This window comes from Stenella coeruleoalba, assembly GCF_951394435.1.
Source record: "Stenella coeruleoalba genome assembly, chromosome: X".
In the NCBI taxonomy this organism is placed as follows: Eukaryota; Metazoa; Chordata; class Mammalia; order Artiodactyla; family Delphinidae; genus Stenella; species Stenella coeruleoalba.
The window spans coordinates 42,350,832-42,368,161 of record NC_137152.1 but is presented as its reverse complement, the minus strand read 5'-3'; the positions used below and the strand labels follow the sequence as shown (position 1 = coordinate 42,368,161).

The 17,330-nt window shown below is 37.8% G+C and overlaps 1 protein-coding gene across 1 annotated transcript in view; it reads left to right on the top strand.

The window, feature by feature from the left end:
- Positions 1–17,330, top strand: part of WNK3 (WNK lysine deficient protein kinase 3) — a 181,614-nt gene that overhangs the window by 56,848 nt on the left and 107,436 nt on the right. Inside the window, exons 3-7 of the mRNA XM_079909805.1 lie at positions 6,880–7,052; positions 7,828–8,048; positions 8,884–9,041; positions 12,490–12,578; positions 15,982–16,201. Coding sequence (XP_079765931.1) covers positions 6,880–7,052; positions 7,828–8,048; positions 8,884–9,041; positions 12,490–12,578; positions 15,982–16,201 — 861 coding nt within the window. The remainder of the gene's footprint in view (positions 1–6,879; positions 7,053–7,827; positions 8,049–8,883; positions 9,042–12,489; positions 12,579–15,981; positions 16,202–17,330) is intronic.

Below are 17,330 nucleotides of genomic sequence, written 5' to 3'. Positions count from 1 at the left end.
GTCCAGTTTTCCCAGCACCACTTATTAAAAAGGCTTTCCTTTCTCCAGTGTACATTCCTGCCTCCTTTATCAAAGATAAGGTGACCATATGTGCGTGAGTTTATCTCTGGGCTTTCTATCCTGTTCCATTGATCTATCTTTCTGTTTTTGTGCCTGTACCATATTGTCTTGATTACTGTAGCTTTGCAGTATAGTCTGAAGTCAGGGAGCCTGATTCCTCCAGCTCTGTTTTTCGTTCTCAAGATTGCTTTGGCTATTCGGGGTCTTTTGTGTTTCCATACAAATTGTGAAATTTTTTGTTCTAGTTCTGTGAAAAATGCCAGTGGTAGTTTGATAGGGATTGCGTTGAATCTGTAGATTGCTTTGGGTAGTAAAGTCATTTTCCCAATGTTGATTCTTCCAATCCAAGAACATGGTATATCTCTCCATCTATTTGTATCATCTTTAATTTCTTTCATCAGTGTCTTATAATTTTCTGCATACAGGTCTTTTGTCTCCTTAGGTAGGTTTATTCCTAGATATATTATTCTTTTTGTTGCAATGGTAAATGGGAGTGTTTTCTTGATTTCCCTTTCAGAAGTTTCATCATTAGTGTATAGTAATGCAAGAGATTTCTGTGCATTAATTTTGTATCCTGCAACTTTACCAAATTCATTGATTAGTTCTAGTCGTTTTCTGGTAGCATGTTTAGGATTCTCTATGTATAGTATCATGTCATCTGCAAACAGTGACAGCTTTACTTCTTCTTTTCCGATTTGGATTCCTTTTATTTCCTTTTCTTCTCTGATTGCTGTGGCTAAAACTTCCAAAACTATATTGAATAAGAGTGGTAAGAGTGGGCAACCTTGTCTTGTTCCTGATCTTAGTGGAAATGCTTTCAGTTTTTCACCATTGAGGATGATGTTTGCTGTTGGTTTGTCATATATGGCCTTCATTATGTTGAGGAAAGTTCCCTCTATGCCTACTTTCTGCAGGGTTTTTATCATAAATGGGTGTTGAATTTTGTCGAAAGCTTTCTCTGCATCTATTGAGATGATCGTATGGTTTTTCTCCATCAAGTTGTTAATATGGTTTATCACATTGATTGATTTGCGTATATTGAAGAATCCTTGCAGTCCTGAAATAAACCCCACTTGATCGTGGTGTATGATCCTTTTAATGTGCTGTTTGATTCTGTTTGCTAGTATTCTTTTGAGGATTTTTGCATCTGTGTTCATCAGTGATATTGGCATGTAGTTTTCTTTCTTTGTGACATTCTTGTCTGGTTTTGGTATCAGGGTGATGGTGGCCTCGTAGAATGAGTTTGGGAGTGTTCCTCCTCTCCAATTTTTTGGAAGAGTTTGAGAAGGATAGGTGTTAGCTCTTCTCTAAATGTTTGATAGGATTCACCTGTGAAGCCATCTGGTCCTGGACTTTTGTTTGTTAGAAGATTTTTAATCACAGTTTCAATTTCATTACTTGTGATTGGTCTGTTCATATTTTCTATTTCTTCCTGATTCAGTCTTGGCAGGTTGTGCATTTCTAAGAATTTGTCCATTTCTTCCAGGTTGTCCATTTTATTGGCATAGAGTTGCTTGTAGTAATCTCTCATGATCTTTTGTATTTCTGCAATGTCAGTTGTAACTTCTCCTTTTTCATTTCTAATTCTATTGATTTGAGTCTTCTCCCTTTTTTTCTTGATGAGTCTGGCTAATGGTTTATCTATTTTGTTTATCTTCTCAAAGAACCAGCTTTTAGTTTTATTGATCTTTGCTATTGTTTCCTTCATTTCTTTTTCATTTATTTCTGATCTGAATTTTATGATTTCCTTCCTTCTGCTAATTTTGGGTTTTTTTTGTTCTTCTTTCTCTAATTGCTTGAGGTGCAAGGTTAGGTTGTTTATTCGAGATGTTTCCTGTTTCTTAAGGTTGGATTGTATTGCTATAAACTTCCCTCTTAGAACTGCTTTTGCTGCATCCCATAGGTTTTGAGTCGTCATGTCTCCATGTCATTTGTTTCTAGGTGTTTTTTTATTTCCTCTTCGATTTCTTCAGTGATCACTTCGTTATTAAGTAGTGTAGTGTTTAGCCTCCATGTGTTTGTATTTTTTACAGATCTTTTCCTATAATTGATATCTAGTCTTATGGCATTGTGGTCGGAAAAGGTACTTGATACAATTTCAATTTTCTTAAATTTGCCAAGGCTTGACTTGTGATCAAGGATATGATCTATCCTGGAGAATCTTCCATGAGCACTTGAGAAAAATGTGTATTCTGTTGTTTTTGGATGGAGTGTCCTACAAATATCAATTAAGTGCATCTTGTTTAATGTATCATTTAAAGCTTGTGTTTCCTTATTTACTTTCATTTTGGATGATCTGTCCATTGGTGAAAGTGGGATGTTAAAGTCCCCTACTATGAATGTGTTATTGTTGATTTCCCCTTTTATGGCTGTTAGTATTTGCCTTATGTATTGAGGTGCTCCTATGTTGGGTGCATAAATATTTATCATTGTTATATCTTCTTCTTGGATCGATCCCTTGATCATTATATAGTGTCCTTCTTTGTCTCTTCTAATAGTCCTTATTTTAACGTCTATTTTGTCTGATATGAGAATTACTACTCCAGCTTTCTTTTGGTTTCCATTTGCATGGGATATCTTTTTCCATCCCCTTACTTTCTGTCTGTATGTGTCTCTAGGTCTGAAGTGGGTCTCTTGTAGACAGCAAATATATGGGTCTTGTTTTTGTATCCATTCAGCCAATCTGTGTCTTTTGGTGGGAGCATTTAGTCCGTTTACATTTAAGGTAATTATCGATATGTATGTTCCTATTCCCATATTCTATATTGTTTTGAGTTCGTTATTCTAGGTCTTTTCCTTCTTTTGTGTTTCTTGCCTAGAGAAGTTCCTTTAGCATTTGTTGTAAAGCTGGTTTGGTGGTGCTGAACTCTCTCAGATTTTGCTTGTCCATAAAGTTTTTAATTTCTCCATCAAATCTGAATGAGATCCTTGCTGGGTAGAGTAATCGTGGTTGTAGGTTTTTCTCTTTCATCACTTTCAGTATGTCCTGCCACTCCCTTCTGGCTTGCAGAGTTTCTGCTGAGAGATCAGCTGTTAACCTTATGGGGATTCCCTTGTGTGTTATTTTTCCCTTGCTACTTTTAATATGCTTTCTTTGTATTTAATTTTTGACAGTTTGATTAATATGTGTCTTCGCATATTTCTCCTTGGATTTATCCTGTATGGGACTTTCTGTGCTTCCTGGACTTGATTAACTATTTCCTTTCCCATATTAGGGAAGTTTTCAACTATAATCTCTTCAAATATTTTCTCAGTCCCTTTCTTTTTCTCTTCTTCTTCTGGAACCCCTATAATTCGAATGTTGGTGCATTTAATGTTGTCCCAGAGGTCTCTGAGACTGTCCTCAGTTCTTTTCATTCTTTTTTCTTTATTCTGCTCTGCAGTAGTTATTTCCACTATTTTATCTTCCAGGTCACTTATCCGTTCTTCTGCCTCAGTTATTCTGCTATTGATCCCATCTAGAGTATTTTTCATTTCATTTATTGTGTTGTTCATCATTGTTTGTTTCATCTTTAGTTCTTCTAGGTCCTTGTTAAATGTTTCTTGCATTTTGTCTGTTCTGTTTCCAAGATTTTGGATCATCTTTACTGTCATTATTCTGAATTCTTTTTCAGGTAGACTGCCTATTTCCTCTTCATTTGTTAGGTCTGGTGCGTTTTTTATCTTGCTCCTTCATCTGCTGTGTGTTTTTCTATCTTCTCATTTTGCTTATCTTACTGTGTTTGGGGTCTCCTTTTCAGGCTGCACGTTTGTAGTTCCTGTTGTTTTTGTTGTCTGTCCCCAGTGGCTAAGGTTGTTCAGTGGGTTTTGTAGGCTTCCTGGTGGAGGGGAGAAGTGCCTGTGTTCTGGTGGGTGACACTGGATCTTGTCTCTCTGGTGGGCAGGTCCATGTCTGGTGGTGTGTTTTGGGGTGTCTGTGGCCTTATTATGATTTTAGGCAGCCTCTCTGCTAATGGGTGGTGTTGTGTTCCTGTTTTGCTAGTTGTTTGGCATAGGGTGTCCGGCACTGTAGCTTGCTGGTCCTTGAGTGAAGCTGGGTTCTGGTGTTGAGCAGGAGATCTCTGGGAGATTTTCGCCTTTTGATATTATGTGAAGCTGCGTGGTCTCTTGTTGACCAGTGTCCTGAAGTTGGCTCTCCCACCTCAGAGGCACAGCACTGACTCCTGGCTGCAGCACCAAGAGCCTTTCATCCACATGGCTCAGAATAAAAGGGAGAAAAAGTAGAGAGAAAGAATTAGTAGAAGTAGGAAGAAAGAAAGAAAGAAAGAAAGGTAGGAAGGAAGAAAGAAGAAAAGAAGGAAAGAAGGAAAGGAGGAAAGAAAGAAAGGAAGGAAGGAGGGATGGAGGGAGGGACAGATGGTGGGAGGAAGGAAGGAAGGAAGAAAGGAGGGAAGGAAGGAAAAAAGAAAGAATGAAGGAAATAAATTAAAATAAAATAGAGTAAAATATAATAAAGTTATTAAATTAAAAAATAATTATTAAGAAAAAAAACTTTAAAAAAAACGGACGGATGGAACCTTAGGACAAATGGTGGAAGCAAATATATACAGACAAAATCTCATACAGAAGCATACATGTACACACTCACAAAAAGAGGAAATGGGGAAAAAATCATAAATCTTGCTCTCAAGGTCCACCTCCTCAATTTGGGATGATTCGTTGTCTAAAGGAGGGAAGGAAGTAAAGAAAGAAAGAAGATAAAGTAAAATAATATAGAGTTATTAAAATTAATTATTAAGAAAGAAAAATAATTAAAGAAAAACCAAACAAAAAATGGACCGATAGAACCCTAGGACAAATGGTGGAAGCAAAGCTATACAGACAAAATCTCACACAGAAGGATACACATACACACTCACAAAAAGAGTAAAAGGGGAAAAAAATCATAAATCTTGCTCTCAAAGTACACCTCCTCAATTTGGGATGATTGGTTGTCTATTCAGGTATTCCACAGATGCAGGGTACATCAAGTTGATGGTCGAGCTTTAATCCGCTGCTCCTGAGGCTGCTGGGAGAGATTTCCCTTTCTCTTCTTTGTTCTCACAGCTCCCAGGGGTTCAGCTTTGGATTTGGCCCCGCCTCTGCGTGTAGGTCACCAGAGGGCGTCTGTTTTTCGCTCCGACAGGATGGGGTTAAAGGAGCCGCTGATTCAGGGGCTCTGGCTCACTCAGGCCGGGGGGAGGGAGGGGCCCGGAGTGTGGGGCGGGCCTGCAGCAGCAGAGGCCAGCATGATGTTGCACCAGTCTGAGGCGCGCCGTGCGTTCTCCCGGGGAAGTTGTCCCTGGATCCCGGGAACCCGGCAGTGGCGGGCCGCACAGTCTCCTGGGAAGGGAGGTGTAGATAGTGACCTGTGCTCGAACACAGGCTTCTTGGCGGCGGCAGCAGCAGGCTTAGCGTCTCCTGCCCATCTCTGGGGTCCGCGCCTTTAGCCGTGGCTCGCTCCCGTCTCTGGAGCTCCTTTAAGCAGCGCTCTTAATCCCCTCTCCTCGTGCACCAGGAAACAAAGAGGGAAGAAAAGGTCTCTTGCCTCTTCGGCAGCTCCAGAGCTTTACCCGGACTCCCTCTCAGCTAGCTGTGGTGCAGTAGCCCCCTTCAGGCTGTGTTCATGCCGCCAGCCTCAGTCCTCTCCCTGTGCTCTGACCAAAGCCGAGCCTCAGCTCACAACCCCGCCCGCCCTGGCGGGTGAGCAGACAAGCCTCTCAGGCTGGTGAGTGCCGGTCGGCACCGATCCTCTGTGCGGGAATCTCTCCGCTTTGCTCTCCGCACCCCTGTTGCTGCGCTCTCCTCCGCGTCTCCGAAGCTCCCCACCACCGCCACCTGCAGTTTCCGCCCGCAAAAGGGCTTCCTTGTGTGTGGAAACCTTTCCGCATTCAGCTCCCTCCCACTGGTGCAGTTCCCATCCCTATTCTTTTGTGTTTGTTTTTTCTTTTGCCCTACCCAGGTACGTGGGGAGTTTCTTGCCTTTTGGGAGGTCTGAGATCTTCTGCCAGCATTCAGTAGGTGTTCTAGGAGTTGTTCCACGTGTAGATGTATTTCTCGTGTATCTGTGGGGAGGAAGGTGATCTCCGCGTCTTACTCTTCTGCCATCCTCCCCTCCACCTCGGGAAACTTTCTTATTGTTTTGATTTTTTACTTTTTCTCACTTTGAGATACTGTTTTTCTTTTCCAGCAAGGGAATTTTTACTTACTATTTATTATTTATTTTTCCAGTTTTATTGAGATGTAGTTGACATATAACAATGTAGAAGTTTAAGGTATGCAACATAATGATTTGAGATATATATATAGTGAAATGATTATCACAAAAGTTTAGTTACCATCAAAGATATTGTTTTTCAAGGCATTGATTTATTATGTAGGTAGGTTTGTAACATAGTTATGAAATGTAACAACTGCTGCATTTTGCTGTATGAGAGGAGTCAAAGTAACTACCTAACAAAGAATATCAATGATTATATAGGTACTGAGAAAAGAATTGACAGGTGAAAATAGATACATACATATAATAAAATAAAGCACTCAGGGCTTCCCTGGTGGCTCAGTGGTTGATAGTCCGCCTGCCGATGCAGGGGACATGGGTTCGTGCCCCGGTTCGGGAAGATCCCACATGCCGTGGAGCGGCTGGGCCCGTGAGCCATGGCCGCTCGGCCTGCGCATCCGGAGCCTGTGCTCTGCAGCGGGAGAGGCCACAACAGTGAGGGGCCCGGGTACCGCAAAAAAATAAAAATAAAAAAATAAATAAAGCACTCATTTGAGTGTTGTTAGAAGTGTGCAAGAGAATTTCTAGACTTTAATTTGGAACTTGATCTTCCATTTTAGGACCGGAAATTAACCAAAGCTGAGCAGCAAAGGTTCAAGGAAGAAGCAGAGATGTTAAAGGGTCTCCAGCATCCCAATATAGTTCGATTCTATGATTCCTGGGAGTCTATACTAAAAGGAAAGAAATGTATTGTATTAGTGACTGAACTTATGACATCAGGAACCTTAAAGACGTAAGTTGACCCTGAAAGTGCCAATGGAGTTTTATTTGGAAATAATTTTCAGGATTCGCAAAAGTTGTTTGTAAAGTAACACTACTTGATTAAAGAATTTGTAGAATCTGAATCTAGTGACTATGTTTCAGGGCAGGTTAAAAAATTTTGATGTTAATGAAGTTTGTTAGAAAATACAGTGTTGAGAAATTAATATTTGTGGGATATCATAGAATTTTAGAATTAGAAATCATTATAGAGATAATATAATGCCATTTTGTAGAAGATGATGAAAGGTTGGGGACGTGGCCAGATTCACATATCTAGTGAGCAGTACTATGTAATTATAGTCTATTGTTTTGTTTCTGAATACAGTATTTCATTTGATGGTATAACCACTTATTTGTGGTTATTAAATGTGCGATGTACTTTTTCTGTTTCCTAGCATCTTTGCACTAAAATTTTACATAGTTAAACCCTCTGATGACTCTATTTAAGCCGTTATTAGGAGGTAGAGAGGACTTTGTTTTCAAAATTTTGATGCCATTCCACAAAAGGTCACTCTGATTGGAATGATTCTTGTTTTGAATTAAAAATGCTAAACTTAGTAGGATGTCTTCTCTAAGAATGAGGCTTTAGATTTAATAATTTTTTGTCATAACAGACAATAGAAGATAACTCAGTGATGGCAATCATAATATATATAGTATCAGCTAGCTTACATGATTTACCCTAATGTGCTCATACAGTAAGCTAGGTATGTTTGTTTACATGTGGTTTTTGTTTCTTTGTGTAGGTACTTAAAACGATTTAAAGTCATGAAACCAAAGGTCTTAAGGAGCTGGTGCAGGCAAATTTTAAAGGGGTTGCAGTTCTTGCACACTAGGACTCCTCCTATTATTCACCGGGATCTGAAGTGTGACAATATTTTCATCACGGGACCCACTGGATCTGTGAAGATTGGTGATCTAGGACTAGCCACCTTAATGCGCACATCATTTGCTAAAAGTGTCATCGGTGATTAACGTTTTATAGTTTGTTGGTTGCATAAAGACAGATCTTTTCAATTGTATATGTCTAGAACGGGGATCAGCAAACCACAGCCTATGGGCCAAATTTGGCTTCACTGCCTATTTTTGTAAATAAAGTTTTGTTGGAACACAGCCACACACACTCATTTACATATTGTCTATGGTTGCTTTTTCACTACAGTGTCAGAGTTAATTAGTTGTGATAGAGCCCATGTGGACTACAAAGCATGAAATATTTATTTTTGGCCCTTTACAGAGAAATTTGCTGGCCCCTGGTCTAGAATGTGAATTTGCTTTGAAATATCTATTATATATTGACTGATTTTAGAGACATCGCAGTGTATTTCTTTTGTGATGTATTTAATTTTATTGAAAGGTTCTGAGGACTTAAGAAATAGGATTTACTACTTCAGAAAAATTTAAATAACTAAAAACAAGGATAGAAATAAAAACAGATTTTGGTAATTATTACCTAATTTTGAACATTGCAAATTGTACTTCATCGATATGGAAAGTTAAAGAAATTAAGTTAAGGAATTATATGTGTATATATATGTATATTATATGTATATATATATATGCTTTTAGGGAACAGAACTTAACTCAGATAATCCTTATGGCAAAGGGAATGTGATCTTGGTGGATACAGTTTTTTTTTTTTTTTGGTCACACTGCGTGGCTTGTGGGATCTTAGTTCCATGACCAGGGACTGAACCCCAGCCCTTGACAGTGAGAGCACAGAGTCCTAACCACTGGACCGCCAGGGAATTCTCTATATTTTTCTTTCTTTTAAAAAAAAATGTGGTTGTGGTATTTTGTAGGCACTCCTGAGTTTATGGCCCCAGAGATGTATGAAGAGCACTACGATGAATCTGTGGACGTCTATGCTTTTGGAATGTGTATGCTAGAAATGGCTACTTCGGAGTACCCTTATTCTGAGTGCCAGAATGCAGCTCAAATATACCGTAAAGTAACTAGTGTAGGTATAACTTTATTCTTTTTACTTCACAAATTGCCACATTTCATGATAAAGTAAACTTAGAAGTTGACTTAGTCAAACATAATTTTGGTGTAAAGCAACTGTATTCCAATAAAAATTAATTTTAAAAAACCTAATTTGGGGGCTTCCCTGGTGGCTCAGTGGTTAAGAATCTGCCTGCCAATGCAGGGGACACGGGTTCAATCCCTGGCCCGGGAAGATCTCACATGCCACGGAGCAACTAAGCTCGTGCACCACAACTACTGAGCCTGTGCTCTAGAGCCCGCATGCCACAACTACTGAAGCCCGTGTGCCTAGAGCCTATGCTCCACAACAAGAGAAGCCACTGCAATGAGAAGCCCGCGCACCGCAATGAAGAGTAGCCCCCGCTCACCGCAACTAGAGAAAGCCCACGCACAGCAACGAAGACCCAGCACAACCAAAAATAAAAACAGAAAAACCAAATTAAAACAAACAAACAAAAAACCTAATTTTGGTTTAGTTCTGTATAACAGTGCTAAATTTAACATAATTTTAATGAAACAAGCTTTAGATTTATGCTATATACCTATACTCAAATGGGGTCATATAAAATGCTCTGTATTAGTATCTTTGGGGAAAATGTACAGGTATATCATCTATATCCATTTGTTTGTAAAGAATTTTTAGGTATTTATTAGATGGATCTTATTTTCCAAAGCTACATAATAAAGATTGGCTAAATGGTTTTGAAGATTTCTTCTGGTTCTAGAAGCCTGATTATGAAGTGGCATTCAATGGATACAGTATTTGGTTCCCTGCTATGAGTAATTTTTTGCATTAGAAACTACAAGGAATGCAAAGATGAGTAAGAAGTGTTTGCTACCTACAAAGAGCTTACATTTTTAGTAGAGCAGTAATATAAACTCACAAATAACTATAAAAATAAGAGAATAGGAGTATAGTAAGGGAGGTAGAAGCAAAGTGTTAAGATTGTTGAAAATAGGTCCTTTCATATCCAGTTGGGTGGCTCAAGGTAGGCCACAAAAGAGATTGTTAGAGTGTTTCAGGTAACATACTAATAGGTACCATTTTTAAGTACATAATATATGCCACATGGTTTTATCTTTATATTCCTACAAGATGGCACTGTCTTCAGTTTAGAAATGATGAGACTGAGAATCAGAGGTTGTGACCTGCCCAAGTTCACACAGCTACTAGTAATGGTGGATTTTGACCTCAAGTCTGACTTCAGAGGTTTGTTTAGGGAGACAATAAGAAATCCAGAATTCTATATGACAAATGACCTAGTTTCTCCAACAAATCAATTTCCTGAAAGAAAAAAAGGGGAAGGGACTGTTACAGAATACAAGAGACTTAAAGTAGTGATGAGCTGGTAAATGTTTAACAACTGATTCTCTGAAAAAGAAAAAGCACTGATTTCTAGCATTTGCTAATTTCCTTGGTGTAAGTGCTCCCACCATGACTGATTTCAAGTCACCAATGTGACCTCACTTGAATGCAGGGTTAAGAAAGGGTGCAGAGTGGCACTCATATAGTATTTCCACCATACGGATACAAAAGATGTAAACAACTGCAAGAGCATAAATAATAGTAAAATGTAGTAAAACAATCAAGGAATTGTGTTTTCAGTATTTATTACCTTGGCTCTTAATATAATTTATTTAATCGTAAGTTTATATAATTTAAATTTTATAAATGGATGTATTTAATAATCAGCTTGCACAATTCCTGAAAATGTAATAGTTGGCCCTTGTGAGCTGGTATGAGCCGGTTCCATTGCACCATACATGTAATGTATGGACCTTGTTTGGCTCCTGATTTGAACAGACCAATTTGTAAGAACACCTCATTTAGACAATTTGGAAAATTTGAGTATGGATTGGGTTTTAGATGATATTAAGCAATTATTGATAATTATTTTAGGTGGGATGATGACATGATATCTGTTAGAGATAGAAACTGGAGACTTTATGGGTGAAATGACATGGTGCCTAGTATTTGCTTTAAAATATTCCAGGATAAAAGTGGTGTGGGAGTAGATAGCTGAAACGAGGTTAAGGAATGATGCTTGTTGTTGAAATTGGTGATGATTACATGGGACTTCTACTTTTGAGTATGTTTGAAAATTTCTATAATAAACAGCTGAGAAAAAGAAATGGGACTAGAATGCCCTTTTAGTTTGGGCCCATATATTGTACGACCACAAATAGAAGAGTCTGTACTTGATTTTTTAAGTTGCAGCTCCTCAATTATTTTCACCTAGGAGCAGAGAAAGGCAGTAATTATCCAGGGCTGGGGAATGGGTAAGAGATCAGTGGAAAGGTCAAAGAGGGCTTTTTCTATAAGTAGAATAAAAAATTCCATTTTTTGTATGGTGATTTTATTCTTTTATATTCAGGTCACAAAAATGCCATATCACAATTCAGATTTCCATCTCTACTAAAGCTTCTTGAATTTGAGGCCCAAATTAACTCCTAATCTCACCAGATTTATCTAGGATATGGTACTTGGCTTTCTGATTCTGTATTCTGTGAGGTAGTGTGAAGACCCAGAACTAGATCTTAGATTGCCTCATTCCATGATAATTTTTCTATTATACCTTTCTGCTTATAGCTTAATTTTGAATTTTCTATTAAATGATGGCAATGTTCTTGTATTATTTTTTAAATCTAAAACCCATAAATTAAGGGTAACAGAATGTAAAATAAGTACATTTAGGCAGCTAACAGTTATTATAAGAACATTTTGAATTATCTGGACCTCATTAATTTGATATTAAATTCCTAGAACCTGATAATTAGCTTGAGGTTCTCTCAATATTTTGGTATTGTTTAAGGATAAACATAATATAGATTTCTCAAAAGTTTATATATATATAACAATATATATATTTTATATATATGTTTACTGATTGCTCATTGTGTCTAGCCATTCTAGAAGACTTTGAAATATTGATTTGAAATGTTTGCGATAGAGAAGCCCTTATTTGGAATTTCTAAAAGTGTTTTTTAATAACTGACTTTTCTGATTTCAAAAAAATACTTGTTTATTATATTTTACTAATTGGGGTTATACTGTATGTACATTTTGGGATCCTGTTTTTTTCCTACTTAATGTTGCAGCATGAGAATTCTCCACATTATTAATTACTATGAGAACATGTTTAGTTTCCGTGTATTAGCATATGCATATATATGTATATCACATAATTTATGTAATATTACCTCTGTTATTAGAGATTTAGATCATTTACAATTTTTCACTGTTTTTTGTAGAGCTATGACAAAATCCTTGTCAAAAAGTTGTTAAACTTATACTGTGTGTATATATCTCATTTAAAATTTGAATATGGTTTAGTGGTAAAAAAATCATTATTTTAGTAATGATGTTGGCTTCGGCTTTCAGTTGCTTGATTTGTGACTAGAAACCGTTTTTCTTCTTCCAGGGTATAAAACCAGCCAGTTTCAATAAAGTCACTGATCCTGAAGTGAAAGAAATCATCGAGGGATGTATTCGTCAAAATAAATCTGAAAGGTGGGTGCATATGTAGTGAAATGACATGACTGATGGATGAATTTTTCTCTTATCTTGAGCTGGGTCTTTTTCTGATCTTTGAATCATGCTGGGTATGACTTTTCAGTGGAATCCAAACCATACTGACTAGAGTGAAGTGTATCAGTGCATCTTGTTTGCCATTTTAAACTGATATCATGTGCTGAATTTTCCTTGAACCGAAATTTGGGTTGTGTTTGTCTGTGTGTGTTGTGACAAGAGCACCTTCAGCCATCAGTTTAACAGTCAGTGGGACCCCCTCCCAGGTTAACTTGCTTCTAACAGTTGGTAGATAGTAGAGAGTTTCCTGCATTGTCACCTTCACATAAGTACTTAAATGGTTTTTTATGATAGTTTAAGAAAAAATTTAACCATCAATTCACCAGATGTTTTTTATTTGTCCATAATGTCCTGTGTCATGATAACGATAATGCTGATAGGGCTATTTTTGTTCAAGAAATAGTATTCTAGATTTATTTGTATCACAATTTCTGTTTTTCTTATGGATAATTCCTTTTAGTTTTAGCTTTTCCCTTTAATTTGAGCTTTGGACAGTTACTGACTCAAATTGCTCGGTTAGTATTTTGATTTTTACCTCCTTATTGATTATGATTAATAAGGTGATAGATCCTTTATAGAAATTATTTCCACCAGCATTTCACTGACTGTCTCCCATTTTTATTAGTTATCTATCTAAGTTTAGTGTTGCATATCTGAAAATATAAAAAGTCACTAAGATAAAACCTGTTTAATTATAGCTTTATTACACAACATTCTTGGTGTTTGTGCCAACAGGCTATATCTATATATCTCTATATTTTAATTATGGTAAAATATAAATAACCTAAGAGTCACCATTTTAATCATTTTAAAATGTACAATTCAGTGACATTATGCACATTCACATTGTTGTACAACCATCACCACTATTTCCAGAACTTTCTCATCATCCCAAACAGAAACTCTGTGCCCATTAAACAGTAACTCCCCACTCCCTTTCCCGTCAACCCCTGCCAACCTCTATTCTACTTTGTCTCTACTTCTATGTAGGTACCTCATATAAGTAGAATCATAAAATATTTTTCCTTTTGCGTCTGGCTTATTTCACATAGCATAGTGTTTAAACGTTGATCCATGTTATAGCATGTATCAGAATTTCCTTTGTTTTTACGGTTGAATACTATTCCTTTGTGTGTGTGCGTGTGTGTGTGTGTGTGTGTGTATACACACACACACACACCACATTTTGTTTATCCATTCATCTGTTAATGGACACTTTGGTTATTTCTGCCTCTTGGCTATTGTGAATAATGCGGCATGAACATTGGTGAACAAGTATCTTCTTGAGTCTGCTTTTAATTCTTTTTGGTATATACCTAGGAGTAGAATTACTGAATCATACGGTAATAATATATTTAATTTTTTGAAGAACCACTATATTTTTTCCATAGAGACTGCATCATTTTGCATTCCTTCCAGCAATGTGTGATGGTTCCAATTTCTCAGCGTCCTCCTAACACTTATTTTCCATTTTTTGTTAATAGGCATCCTAATGGGTATAAAGTGGTATCTTATTGTGGTTTTGATTTGCATTTCCCTAAGGACTAATAACGTTGAGTATCTTTCCATGTGCTTATTGGCCATTTGTATATCTTCTTTGGAGAAATGTCTATTCAAGTCCTTTGCCTTTTTAAAAAATTGAGTTGTTTATTTTGTTGTTGTCGTTTTTGAGTTGTAGTAATTTAGGCATGCTTTTTTTTAAGCTATGCTAAAACTACTGTGTTGAAGTAGCCATTTTAGTTTGGTTTCTGATTGTTGTTTGTACAGCATTTTAATTATGATCTATTACCAAAGAACACTGGAATATTCAAAAGGATTTATGGCACATTAGTGTTTTGGAAAGAGCACAGGCTTCCACAGCAGAATAAGACTCAAATCTGGACTCACACTTAGCCAGTGTGATCTTGAGAAACTTACTTTAGCTGTTCCTCAAAATAGGTATTATTTTGATAGTTAAAAAGATAATTGGGCTTCCCTGGTGGTGCAGTGGTTGGGAGTCCTCCTGCCGATGCAGGGAACACGGGTTTGTGCCCCGGTCTGGGAAGATCCCACATGCCGCGGAGCGGCTGGGCCCGTGAGCCATGGCCACTGAGCCTGCGCGTCCGGAGCCTGTGCTCCACAACGGGAGAGGCCACAACAGTGAGAGGCCCGCATACCGCAAAAAAAAAAAAAAAAAAAAAAAAAGTTAATGAATGCATATAAAATACCTAACAGAGTAATAAGTATTTAATGAATGATATTGTCTGCTGCTATTGCAGTGGTTATTCCTTAGTAAAAATATCTAGGCAAAACTTTCATTTAGAAGCAGAGTGCTTAACTTGGTTGTACCTTCTTAAACACATCTCACCTTAGCCTTAAGACTAATTAGTCTGAGCAAGCTTGTTTTTTATAAAACTGTCTTAGTTAAGTGTTTGTCTCTTGATCACTAAAAATGTAGAAGGTTGAAAATCCTCAACTTACAGGATACCATGCTGTCAATATGCTTTGTCTGTTTTAAATAGTGCAGGATGGGCTTTCTACATACAAACTATGGAATACATCAGTTATAGCTCTCACTGGCCTGTAATATAGATAGATATTATTTATCTATTTTAGAAGTTGGTCAAAGAAAAGGAAATTAACTCTCCCAGCTTATAAAAGAATCTTTTGAACCTCTGTGCTTGTTTCTCTTCAGAGATGGTTAATCCCTAATATTAGACTAGAGTTGTATCCATTATATGTATACTTTGGCCTAGGATACTGGACTTAAATACTTTAAGAAAACCGTGTGACTTTACTGAACTGAATTAGCTTCACCCATGGCGTTCCCTAAAGAGTGAAGTACACTGACTAGATTATTGTTAATAGAGTTAATGACTTCTATTTATAACATTTGTAAAAGTGTTTGAATTCCTAATTTACTTTAGAGTTTATATACCTCGAAGAGTTTTTAGTTTCCTTTGCCAACAATCTGTTGTGTGAGTTTTAGTAACTTAAGCCAGTGGCTTAGGGAAGATACTCAGTCCATCTGACGTTTACTGCAGCACTTCTCTAATTATCTCTAGGCATACCTTTAGGTATGTTAAACTTCAGTATCTAGATATGTTACTGTTAATAATCCTTAATTAAGATCACTACAAATGCATGTTAGTTGGGATTTCTTTGCATCCTTGGTAATAATAAATTGGATATAAGATTTGGTTTTTATAAGAAGGCAGATTAATGGTTTAATTAATAGAAAATTTTAAATCAGGTTGTTACTTTGACACAATTTTTACTAACTAAGTGCTCTATACCTTGTTTATGATTGGAAGAATTGATAACAGATTTGTATTTTGTTTATTAGGTTGTCTGTCAGGGACCTACTAAACCACGCATTTTTTGCTGAAGATACAGGGCTAAGGGTGGAGTTAGCGGAGGAAGATGATTGCTCAAATTCATCTCTGGCTTTAAGGCTCTGGGTTGAAGACCCTAAAAAATTGAAAGGCAAGCATAAAGACAATGAAGCTATTGAATTCAGTTTCAATTTAGAAACAGATACACCTGAGGAAGTAGCATATGAAATGGTAAGTGAATCCTACCACTGGCTTCCCCTCCCCTTATAGTATCAGGGTTGATTCCTTTCTCCTTCTGATTGCTTTCTTTCCTCTCATTTTCTTTATTTAAATTGTAATTTTATTGTGAAATATATCTCTACAACAGAGTATATTAAATTTGTATGTACAGTATAAAAAGAATAGTAAAACTCTACTTTTGTTAAGAAATAGAACACTACTGGAACTTTAGAAGCTACCTGTGTGCCCCTCCCCCACTTGCGTTCCTCTCCCTCATTACCACAGGTCATATCTACCCTGACTTTTGTGTTACTCATTCCTTTGCTTTTCATTATAGTTTACCTAAATAATATATATTATTTTGTTTTGAAAACCAGAGTGGCAAACACACACCTAGCTGGTTACTGAAGTTACTGTTAGGTGAAGATGCCCAGGAAGGGATAAGCTGAACAGTCTCTCGGTCATAGTCAGGCTTCAGCTTCCCTAAGAGTTTATGAGAGCCGAGTCTAGGGAGGTCATCAGGGTGAGGTCACATGTGAGTCCAGGGAAACACACATGGCTCACCACAGTTAGGGTACCAGAGGGCTGTTGTGCAGACCAGAAAAATTAGTTGTCTGGTAACAATATGCTTTGACGGGGAGTGGGCCCCTCTGACTTCTCTACTTCTCATCTCCCCATGACCCGCTCCCCCCGCAAGAGTAGAAGACAGCAGATAACTTCTGTTGGGTGGAATGTATGTGCATGCCCGATCCAGGCTGTGCAGTACTTGGAGGGAGGGTGTGCATGAGCTTCAGCAGCATGTGGTCAAATTAGCAAAGTCCAGATACTTTGAGCCAGGCTCACCTGGGCATTCTGTCCTCAGGTTTAAAAGGAGTATGGGGGCTTCCCTTGTGGCTCAGTGGTTAAGAATCCACCTGCCAATGCAGGGGACACGGGTTTGAGCCCTGGGCCGGGAAGATTCCACATGCCGCGGGGCAACTAAGCCCGTGTGCCATCACTACTGAGCCTGCACTCTAGACCCCGCGAGCCACAACTACTGAAGTTCGTGTGCCTAGAGTCTATGCTCTGCAACAAGAGAAGCCACTGCAATGAGAAGCCCATGCACTGCAACAAAGACCCAACGCAGCCAAAAATAAATAAA